Source organism: Mytilus trossulus, chromosome 1, assembly GCF_036588685.1.
Source record: "Mytilus trossulus isolate FHL-02 chromosome 1, PNRI_Mtr1.1.1.hap1, whole genome shotgun sequence".
Lineage (NCBI taxonomy): Eukaryota > Metazoa > Mollusca > Bivalvia > Mytilida > Mytilidae > Mytilus > Mytilus trossulus.
Genome location: NC_086373.1, coordinates 102,881,218 through 102,893,880, shown reverse-complemented (window position 1 = coordinate 102,893,880; position 12,663 = coordinate 102,881,218). Strand labels below are relative to the sequence as shown.

General features: G+C 31.9%; 1 protein-coding gene across 1 annotated transcript in view; it reads right to left on the bottom strand.

The window, feature by feature from the left end:
• The window catches only part of LOC134694448 (atrial natriuretic peptide receptor 1-like), a 42,960-nt gene extending 31,619 nt beyond the window's left edge, over positions 1-11,341 (bottom strand). Inside the window, exons 1-2 of the mRNA XM_063555463.1 lie at positions 11,233-11,341; positions 3,089-3,206 (exon numbers count right to left, since the gene is read on the bottom strand). Coding sequence (XP_063411533.1) covers positions 3,089-3,206; positions 11,233-11,262 — 148 coding nt within the window. The 5' untranslated portion in view covers positions 11,263-11,341. The remainder of the gene's footprint in view (positions 1-3,088; positions 3,207-11,232) is intronic.
• Positions 11,342-12,663: the final 1,322 nt, after the last annotated feature.

The following is a 12,663-nucleotide window of genomic DNA, read 5'->3' as shown; positions in this document are numbered from 1 at the left end:
GTTTGTCTTTTTCATTTTAAGCCATGACGTTGTCAGTTTGTTTTAGTTTTATGAGTTTGACTGTCCCTTTGGTATTTTTCGTCCCTCTTTTACAATTAAACACGTGTAAAGGTGTTTCTTTTAAATGGAAATCCTTTGTCTTATCAAAATATGTTGAAATATTGTCTTCCCTTACATTAAATTGATGATAGATTTCTATTGTCAGTGATCTTAACCACGAGACCTTCCGTTTTATATTCAGAAACCGTACAGCGCAACTGCGAGGTGGAAATCGTGATGGATGAAATGAGTGGTAAACAAACTTTAGATTAGTTAGATGGTGTTGATTGATTCTGAAAGAAATATTTATAAATCACCAAATGATTTTAAAACTGTTATGACGAAGTTAAGGTTTAATTAACAAAAAGAAATGTACGAAAAAAAACATCTTGTCTTTTACTTACTTTTACGTGCTCCACGATTTTGAGTTGATTAAATCATGTTTATCATGGTCACATTCGTTAAACTTCGGCAAAATAACACGAAAGTTAATTAGTAGGGACAGTTTTCAAAGAATGAAATATTTTTTTGTGTTGATTATATGTTATGAATTCGTAATGAATGTTAAATATATACATTCCTTAATTCAAAAATGTCCATAACATTAATAATTTCCAGAAAATGGTTTCATTAACCAAAACCAAACTTTCATTTGACGTAAAATTATATTTTTATTCTGAAATACAAATAAGAAGATGGGTTGATTGCCGTTTAGAAAACTCTCCATCAGAAAATCAAAAAGCGTACAATATTTAAAACCATACGTCACCATACGGCATTCAACAATGAGAAAAACTCATGATGAGGTCAGTCCATTTTTTTTAAAAAAAATTCTAACCGGAGTTTATCGATATATTGTTTTATGTCGTGACAGTTTTCTTTGCGCTGACTTCTGGAATTTTGAGATTTGCTTAGATTCATTGTTACTATTTGCTATCTGTATGTTATTTATCATATTAAATTTGTATTAAACTGCCCCTTTGTTTTGAACTTAATGTTAATTATATTAGTCATTGGTCTCAGTGAAAGCTTAATGAAGACACATTATTCAAATTTTGGCCAATATCATTAAATACAATTAGAAACTGTTTAAACTGTTTCAATGTAACAACTTTACTGGTACTTCCTATCATTGTCATCAAACCCGCCTTTCTACTGTTACCCAATCAATATCATAATTGGGTTTGTTTTCGTGTAGATAGCTGTTTTGCAACTGAATGAGACTTTGGATACACATAACGACAGATTTGTTCATAATAGAAGATACGGTAAATACGCTGTTTACACATGTGATTGTATTCCTTTACGTGTTCTTACAATTTAGACTATGTAAGTAACGGGCTATCAAAATTGAAATCCGTTTTACTTAAATAAACCATTGGGTTGTAAGAAATTCCCAAAGTCTGGTTCTTAATATGTCTTTATATAGGAAAATATAGGATCAAGTTATATATTATTAACAAAAACGAATAGAAAGTACTAGTTTAGTTTTCTTGTTAAACACAATGATCTGTTCACTTGACAACTCACAGAAAAATTTACAACAGCTCCCAGTGTAGACAAATGCAGAAAAATGTCAATAGATTACAATAACGTCATAAAATTGTATAATTCATTCCCCGTCAATACAATAGAATACTAATAATGACAATAATTATTAGGAAAATAAGAGATAATTCGTGGGAGTCTGAGGTAAATGTGTGTACATATGAACTTTAATTGTCAAATTGAATATCTAATTATAACACAAACTACAAAGAAATGAAATCTGTATATAGTATGACTACTTAATGTTCTCGTATTAACCAATACTACAAACTGTAAAGTCACAAGTATAAAGGTATAAGTTGCGTGCGGTCAGTGTACCAAAAGTAATGCCTGTCAACATTTTTAACGTTACAATCATTGATTTGTAAACCTATTTTAACGATAATTATCCTTTGTTATAACAAGGCTTTGTTATAGAAACTTTCCGACAGAAATAAGAACATGTCAATATTAATTGCATACTGATATATGTGTGCAGACTTGTGAATTTTGTGTCGAAAACTTCCTCACAATGGCATACGAACCTGTGCATACTGGTGAATATGGTATGAGCACTAGCTGATAATGATCTATAAACCTATGCATATTGGTATAAATGGTGTTCAACAGTAGCTGTATCATATGAACCTGTGATTACTGGTAAATGTTGTGTTGGATGTTCAGTTCTTGCTATTATTTAATTATCAACAATGGTGGCCTACAGTATATACCTACCCACCTGTGCATACTGGTGAATATGGTGTTGGATGGTCACCACTGACTGATAAATACTTACAATTGGGGTCTATATTATAAAACTACGAACCTGTACAAACTGGTGAATGTGGTGTTGGGTGTTCAGCACTAGCTGATAAGTACTTATAATGGTGGTCTATATTATAAAGCTACGAACCTGTACAAACTGGTGAATGTGGTGTTGGGTGTTCAGCACTAGCTGATAAGTACTTATAATGGTGGTCTATATTATAAAGCTACGAACCTGTACAAACTGGTGAATGTGGTGTTGGGTGTTCAGCACTAGCTGATAAGTACTTATAATGGTGGTCTATATTATAAAGCTACGAACCTGTACAAACTGGTGAATGTGGTGTTGGGTGTTCAGCACTAGCTGATAAGTACTTATAATGGTGGTCTATATTATAAAGCTACGAACCTGTACAAACTGGTGAATGTGGTGTTGGATGTTCAGCACTAGCTGATAAGTACTTATAATGGTGGTCTATATTATAAAGCTACGAACCTGTACAAACTGGTGAATGTGGTGTTGGGTGTTCAGCACTAGCTGATAAGTACTTATAATGGTGGTCTATATTATAAAGCTACGAACCTGTACAAACTGGTGAATGTGGTGTTGGGTGTTCAGCACTAGCTGATAAGTACTTATAATGGTGGTCTATATTATAAAGCTACGAACCTGTACAAACTGGTGAATGTGGTGTTGGGTGTTCAGCACTAGCTGATAAGTACTTATAATGGTGGTCTATATTATAAAGCTACAAACCTGTGCAAACTGGTGAATGTGGTGTTGGATGTTCAGCACTAGCTGATAATGACCAACAATGATAATCTACATTATCAAGGTTATGCCATGACCATGCAAATTCCGAGGATAGAGTGACCTGTGAATAAAAAAAAAAACGATATGTATAATTCTTATTCTCTATCTTCGATATAATAATAATTCATGCATTTCACAGTTCATTTCTGTGAAAGTTACACTATAAGGGGTATATATCTAGTTACTGCTAACGAAACTGTTTGGGTTTGAACTTTCCATAAATTAGTTGGTCATTTGCTTACATCGTCTATTTTTATCAAATAGAATTTGTTGATTGCAACATAACCGAATGCGACTTATCAAATTTGTATCGATTGATATACTATCGAATGTGACATCGACTTGACATCGATAGTGATAATATCGAATGCGATTTATCGACTTATCATCGAACTTGATTCTTGTAATGAGTGACACGGCGGAACATATCCGGGTGCCACAAGTGGAACAGAAACTGATTACCCGTACGTAGCACCTAAGTGCACCACTAGTTTTGTTTTGTTTTGTTTTCCGTGTTCTATATTGTGATTTTATATTGTTTTAATTTTTCAATGTCTGTGTTGGCTCTTCTGGTTTATCCTTGACAAAATGAGCTTCTGTCTTCATTTTTACCTATCACATAAGGTCAACTATTTGTGAATTTACATGAATCTATTTTTTGCGTATGGTTTTGGATGTTTAGACAAGAGCCATTTATGTATCCGCTTTTGTAAGATGCCTAATCACAGGATATGTTTCGTTCATGTATTTTAACAATAGTTATACAACGGATGCTACTATGAACTGCTTACTCTCTGGACGCACTTGAGCTCTATCACTTGTGTTTTTGGCGGGGTTCATGTTGCTCATACTTGGGTTTTTATGTAGTTTGTTTGTCATATTTTTTAGTTTGTCTTTTGCCATGGTGTTTATATAAATCAGAATAATGAGGTATGAGTTACAAGGAGACAACTCTCCATCCAATTCACATTGTATACAGGTAAACAATTATAGGTCAACGCCTGGCCTTCAGCATTGGCTCGCATCATACAGCAATCTATTAAAGGCCTCAAAATGCCTGATGTCAAACACTTCAAATATACTGTTTGCTTGTATTGGATTTTAGGTTTTATGTTGTCCTTTCGATTTCTTCTCTTTCATCTTATCATTTATTTAAATAACCAACGGCAAATATCTATGAGACGCCTAACGATGTCGCGAGACGAACAGTGCCCGAACTTCTAATCATTTAACACTTTACGGGATTAGTAAACTGTATATTAAGAATAGTTGTAGATCTGTTCATGATTATAATATATCTAATAAAAGCTTTTACTTTTAACATAAATAAAGTAGAAATGAATACAACTTTGCACTCAAAGGACAACATACTGCTATAGTAAAAGAATTGCTTACGGTCACAATCGCAGGACAATCACATTATATCATTTAAAATTGAACGACAACTCATATAACCATCTGAACCACTATTTGGAGTTCAATAAGAATTGCATATAATAGATATAATGCAAATTTCTTAATGAAGCAAGATTAAAGAAAAATTTAAGGAATCTAGTTAGTTTCCAATTGAATTTTTCATTCCTGATGATTTTGTATTTTGCACATGCTAATCAGTGGCATAACCGGTGACGCGAGAACAATCGAAAAGTAACTTTTGTTATAAAAAAATGACAAAATCAATATTAGAACAATGCCAGTGATGATGCTGATTTAGATAAAAGTAATCGCTTATTAAAAAACAATCGTGTTTGTTAAACTGTGTTATAAGAAATATGCATGCAAATATATGATGTTTCATATTCATCATGAATCGAGAAAATTGCATTAGAAGCTTATGAAACAGAAATTTTTTTCTTTTTTTTTTCTTAGCATATTTGTAAAGAAAACGGAAAAAAAATCATTTGCAGTGTACATTTCTGGCGCTCTTTAGAGTCAAGAAATCTGGGAGTGTTGAAATTAAAAAAACAAAATACATATTTTCCCCATTTCATTTTTAAAGTACACTGTTTTTGTCACGTAAACTTACATTATATAAATGATATCTTTTCCTGAACATAACTCTTAATACTTTGTTTCTGTGCAAGTTAGAAAAATGAAGAGGAATATTGCTACAGCAACTTATTCGTTAAAACTTTTAAAACTATGATTTTTCGATTTTTCAATGAATTCGCATTCAATGTGTTTATAGAGATATGGTTCGTTTGAATATCCTTCGTAACTTAATTTTAAAAAGATAAACCTTCATTGCATATCAAACGATTTTGTTTATCTTCTAAGCTCTGATTTTGTTGCATGGATATACGAATAATTGCCAACGTCCAGAGAGGTATACATCCAGTAGAAAAATAATTTAATAATGGTAATCTTTGAATTTAATTGCGCAACATAATTTCAAAACAATTTAATGCAAAGTTCATATAGCCTGAGATATTACTCGTTTGCTTTTTTTCGTTTTCCTCTTTGAAATAACAAAGCACTGATGACTGCCAAAGCTTCAGAGCAATCTGTTTCATTTACATTTGTAAAAATATTTGGATAATATTCTCAATCATATTATAGCCACTATTGGTCTCCTTCATACCGAATAAATAAACTCATCATAGATACCAGGATTGAAATTTTGAATTAACCCCAGGCGCGCGTTTCGTTCAAAAGACTCATCAGTGTCGTTCGAATAAAACAAAATATCAAAAAGGTCAAAAAGGTCAAATATTATATGTTCTTGGAGAGCATTGAAGACCAAAATTTTCAAAAAGGTTTGCCAAATACAGCTGAGGTATATATTCCTTAGGTAGAAAAGACTTAGTATTTTAAAAATTCAAAGTTTTGCAAACAGTTCATTTATGATTATGACCATATCAATGATATTTCATGTTCTCAGAAGTGCTAACTACTGGGCTGACGATACCCTCGGGGAATAAAATTCCACCAGCAGTAGCATTGACCCAGTGGTTGTAAATAAACTCATCATAGATACCAGGAATGACATTTTGTATTAATGCCAGACGCGCGTTTCGTCTAAAAAAAGTCTCACCATTGACGTTCGAATGAAAAAAAATAATAAAATGGCTAAACAGTGTATGATGTTGAAGTGCATTTAGGACAAACAATTCCTAAAGGTTTGCCAAACACAGCTGCTAGTGCTGCTGACCACAAGTGTTCTAATAATAACATTAATTCATCCGTTTTAAAGTTTTACGGTGGGTTGATCTTATTGGAATATCTGTGTGACAGATATCACAGATATATACACCTGGAAAAAAGTATTGCAACACCAAATTAAAACTCAAATTAAAAAAATACTTTTTTATTTTTTTGTTAAATAATTTGTTGAAATAGAACTAGTTAAACATTATTTAAATATCCCCTGAGTTTAATCAATAAATATCGACTCGATCAGTTTTTATCTGCCGATGCAGCTACTGTACTCGTAAACACTAAAACAGATGTTTTAATCCTCATTGTTTTCAACACTTTAAATAACCAAGTTTATAATTTTTTGTTATTGACACCTTGTTATTGGTCATCCACAACTCATAACTGCAGCAAGATGGCAGATATCCAGCATGAGGGAAGCAGGTATGTCGCTGTGATAATTTCACGTATTGTTGGTCATCTCCATTCCACTATAAGTCGTTTTGAGAATAAAAATCAGGCAAGAAACGATGTTAAAGACCTTTCGAGGTCAAGAAGACCCCCTATAACATCTGCTAGGGAAAATTTAGCATAATGAAGGTTGGTCAGAAGGAAACCCATTGCAAAAAATACAATCCCAAAAAGAAAATAATGACCATACCGGAGCCTTTAAAAAAGAACTGTTCAAGATCGGCTCATCGCTTCTGGTTATCGTGCAATAATAACATTTCGGGTACCTGTGCCTACGAACAGACACACAGATGCCCGTATCCAATATAATGCAGAGCTCGCCAAAGTTGGAAATTAACGTCGTGGAGGAAGATCCATTGTTCCAATGGAATTCGGTTTATCTTCCCGAATTTGAACCATATCGAGCATATATGGGACACTATTGGGCGTAAAGTGCACGAAAGGACACCCCAGTTCAAGCAGATCATGAAATAAACGATACCCTTCGTCAAGAATGGTTGCTGCTAGCTTAGCAACAAATGTGTCGACTTATGGCAGGAATCAGAAGACATTAAGATGCTGTTATCCGTTTGAATGGAAGCTGCGCACAAAGTGCTTATTCTTTGGCATATAACGATCACTCATGATGTGACCAATTATCTTAAGACTGATTTTGAAATGTCTGACATTGTAAAATTCGACTACAGTAAAACTAGTAAAATACATTTTTTTGTACAAAAAACACTTCATTTTGTTATGAAAATTTTGGTTCGATAAAACATTTTGTTTTCATACATTTTTTTTCGTTTTAAAACCAATGTTATCATTAACTACGTTTCAATATTATTTTACAAATATTTTATCATATTCCATCCAAAATAAGAGACTGATTTTTCAAGTTTTAAAAAATCAAGGTTTTGCAATACTTTTGTCCATGTGTATATTTGTCGTATCAATTATCGTGTTGTTTATTCTTTAGTTTTCTATGTTGTGTCATGTGTACTATTGTTTGTCTGTTTGTCTTTTTCATTTTTAGCCATTGCGTTGTCAGTTTATTTTAGATTTATGAGTTTGACTGTCCCTTAGGTATCTTTCGTCCCTCTTTTATCCCATCATCATCGTTAGTGTGTAACGTATTCATGGTATTTACTGTCATTTCGTAACTATACTACTGTAGGGAGATTTTTCTGAGCTTGAAGTGTTAATGACCTTAGACCCATTTTATTTTGAATAGTATAATGCTTCCTTTTTCTAAAAGTTCTACACCTTTGCTTGTAGGCATGCCTCAAAATCGAACTCCGATGTATTATTATTAAAAAGGTATTGGCTTCATCAAAATGCATGTGAATATTCTATTTAATTGATTATTGGGCTAAAACTAATATCAAATTCTTAACAAAGATAGAAAAGAAAAATAAGCTTAATATATTAAAAATTTGATTCAATACTTGAGGATTCATTAAAACATAATATGCATTGAAATAAGATTATAGAGTACGTCCAGTATAGTATAGGTAGAAAATCACGCAATTACTTTCTTGTTATGAAAGAAATCAGCCGAAGACAATTCAGTACGTAAAATAAAGGTCGGCAACTCTCCAGGGGTTCAGACAATTTGACATATTGGTTTGTACGAGTTTTACATCCAACTTAAATTATTGTTTTGAAGGAATCGCCGATTTAATTCTCTTATTGCATGAAACTTGACAAGGTTTTATTTAAAAAGAACTTTCCGTTGTGTTAAGTTTCATTTTACTGTATTTATCTTCTCATGCAGAAAAGGGACATTTTCTGGTTCGACTGTACAATTTCATGTTTTCATCCAGGGGAAAGTTATCAAATTAACATCTATAAAGGCAACAGTAGTAAACCGCTGTTCAAAATTCATAAATCGATTGAGAGAAAAAAAGAAAAAAAACAAATCCGGGTTACAAACTAAAACTGCGGGAAACACATCAAATATAAGAGGAAACCTACGACATAACAGAAACACAACATTAAAATGTAAAACACAGAAACGAACTATAATATAACAAAGGCCATTTTCCTGACTTGGTACAGGACATTTGAAGAAACAAAAATGGTGGGTTGAACCTGGTTTTGTGGCTAACCAAACCTCACGCTGTTATGGCACTGTTAGATATAACATTAAAATGACTACATTACATGACAGGACTAGAATACAAATAAATGGGACAACATATAGGAAAAAAAACACAAGAATAATAGCTAACAAATGGTACCATGTTTGAAATTTAGTACGCCACGGTTTTTGTTTTTGTCTGAATTATATTTATTATTTATTTTGATTTGCTGCTCTACTTTTATGTGGTTTTTAATTCAAGAAGCGTGGTTTGTATACGCAATAACAAGAAGGCAGATATTTCACAGTATAATTAGTCGTTTTCATTCGTATGCTTGGTCTTTAAAGTTATTGCACCCTTAGATAAATTTAGGTAGTTGGTTTGTAATTTCTGTTTGATTTCGTTTATCAATAAGATTATCAGATCAATCAACGAAATCAGTCTTCCTACAGCTGCTTTCCGTAGTTACTCTGTTCTGCTGCATTGACAAAACATCGTTAGTTTTCCCAGTATATTTCATAACAAGCAGAACACCTTTTTTTATAAGAATTGCTCATACCCAGTTACTGATATGAAGATATCAAATTTATGACAGCATTTTGGGAGATTCGTGTTGAATTCAATCTAAAATCAAATGCAAATATGTAAGACCAAATTTTTTTTAAAAACGCAAACAGTGTTTATCTGACACAATAATAACTGTATATTGAACACCTGACTAAGAAACCAAACAGTCAAAACAATCGGCTAGTCCTACCTTCTCCCTATGATCCCTAATTATTTATATAGTGTTTATCCTGATGTCTGGATTTCATTCCTTTTGGTAATCTTGATTTGGTGGTTTAGTAGTCATAGCAAGTTTTTTTTTAAAGCTGCCGTTTGATGTGATAGCATTTTCTAACTGGGTATATTGAATGATGTCCTATCTTCTTTAATTGAAATTCCAATCAAAATAACATTCCAGTCAGTGTTGTGGTCATACTATTATTTCTATTCTATATAGTTGCATATTTACTGGAAAACTATGTACGCTTCTCGATTTGTTGTTCATGGTACTTTTCAAAACAATGTGTTAAAGTTTTCAGAGATTTTTTTTTATAAAATGAGGAGATGGGATATGATTGCCATTGAGCGAACTATCCAACAAAAAGCAAATCCGTGGATTTAGTTAACGTATGCCTTTCAATTATGTGGAAACCCCATAAGGTATTGTCAGTTATAAAAGGCCATAACATGACAAAATTCAAAGCATTTTATAAAACGATTGACTACAACAAATGTTCATCAAAAAACAAATGTGGCAGACAGCAACAAACAAAAGCCACTGAATTACAGGTTTCTGGATAAGAACATATAGAATGTGTCCGGTTTAAAATGTTTGTGAGTGTTCCTTACACCATAAAACCAGATTTAATCCACTATTTCTACATAGGAAAATCCCTATACCAAGTCAGGAATATGACAGTTGTTATTCTTTCGTTTGATATGGCTGTGCTTTTTATTTTGTCATTTGCTTAAGGGCTTTCCGGTTAGATTTTTCCTCGGAGTTCGATTTTTTTTTTACTTTATACATTCAATAACATTGTAAGAATATAAAAAAAATATCCTATCAAAAAAGTTGATTTTGATTTATTGTTTTTATAATAGCCATATAAACACCTCATTGAGAACAGATTTTATAAACAGAAGAACTACAAACATTTTTACTTCCCGACAAAGATCTCTGAATATTATCACGGTTACGTGCTACCGAATTTAATTCATCAAATATCATTTAAAAAATTCTGATGAAGATGTTTTGTACACTTTGTTGATGAACGATGGAATCAGAAAAGGGAAAGATTCATTAGAATAGAAATAATGCAAAACTAAATACCTGTACTTAACAGTCATACTAAAAGTCATAAAAAGGCAATTTTGAACGTTTATTAATCTTTTAGATCCCCAATTATAGAGCACAAATGAAACCTTCTAAAAAATAAAAGCCGTGGTGTATTCGAATGTCTAACTGAGATGTCATCTTCACTATGATTTAGGAATAATATCAATTCATGTAAAAAAACTAAGAGTTTTATTTAATTGTAGATGGGAGAAGTTCTGAAAATATTGACCTCTTGCTAGTATAAAATAGAAATTTAGTATGATTAACAATTTCAGACAAATGGTCTTCTTTCTTTTGAAAAAAAAGATATATTCAATAAAACAGTAGACATGGAAAAGACCTTTTCTATGGCAGGATTTGCCGTTTAAATATCAAATGATCTAAATTACTGGAAATATGGTTAAATAAGCGTTTAAAAACAATTTCTGCGTTATAATAATAGAAATTTTACCTGTCCGAAGTTCAGGTTACCATTATAAATATCACCATTGTTATTGAATATTTTGAATTTAATTCTATAGACAATTTGTACTTACAAGAAAAAGATATTGAAATGTAATTTCCATGTTTAGTATTTACACCGATATTCCATAACTATGAGTATTATTCCTGTCATTCAATTTCATAATTGTTTATTGAGATTGAAAATGAAATATCTCAATCCTTGTTGTTATAGTTTAGGCACGTTATCAATATTTTAATCAACCAATAGGAACAGCTTATATAATCGATCATTCCAGCCAGGTTCCAATAACTGCTTTAAATTTTATAGTAATTATACAGAATGAACATGATTGAACAATTATAAAAAAATCCAAGAAAAAAATATAAATGTGAACAAAACATGTATTTTGCATCGGAATCAAAGCAGAAATCGAACAACATATGCACTAAGTTGTGTCGTTATGCGTCTCTGTTATGAACTTTTAGTAATTAACAATTACAGTTAACAATTGTCTTTGATATATTTGCTTAATGATTCAATTGAAGTCAATGTTCAACTATTACAGATGTAGCCACAGTTTGTGTTATGCCTTGGTTATAACTACGTCCCTTTTTTTAAATACACTTTACCCAAAAAAGGTACGTAGTTAGAAACCAATTTGGAACCCAAAAAAAAACGTTCATCAAGATGCTTATATCACGTTAAAATGTTGTGACAAGTTACATTCAGTGATGTTTAAATCATGAAAAGGAAGACTTCCGATATTGTAATTACGACCATTGTAACATATTCGTGGTCTTCTATCTGACAGCTATTCTATAACGGTCATCTTAATCATACCAGTGTCTGTTAAACTTTCTAGTAAGTGACAAATATAACTTTAGGATCTCTTGATTTTCAGTATTGAATTATCAATCAAAAGTCGATTATAGAAGATCAAAGCAAGATATAATTCTAACGAGAAATAAACAACTACGTTATATAAGTTTACAGCTACGGCTACAGCTACAGTTATCAACGGAAAGTGCGGGATTGGGTTAGTAATTCATAGGGCACCTCACCACTTAGAAATAAGTTGACTAGTCAATTTATAAAGTAAGTAATAAAAGCAAAAATATTTTAACCAATGAGTCAAAGGAAGGAAGTCTCGTTAGTTGTATATGTGACACCAGAACCAGTTTCAATGGTTTTTCGAGATAAGAAAATGTCCTTAATAAATTGAATCAAAACAAAACACTAATAATATAATACAAACAAATTTACAAAAAATTAAAACATCACTCTATTGCATTGTTCGGAAGCGCTTTTTTACCTCTGTAAAGAACACCGTCAAACAAATGAATTAAAGCCAAACTGCAGTCTTTTTACTGGTATTGAATATGTTACAGAGAATAAATCAAAAATCAAACACGACAAGACATAGTCTGAAATCCAAGTAATCCTCTATAAAGTAAGTGTAAGGTACACTTATTATGTATCGAATATACATAGATATAGGAAGATGTGGTGTGAGTGCCAATGA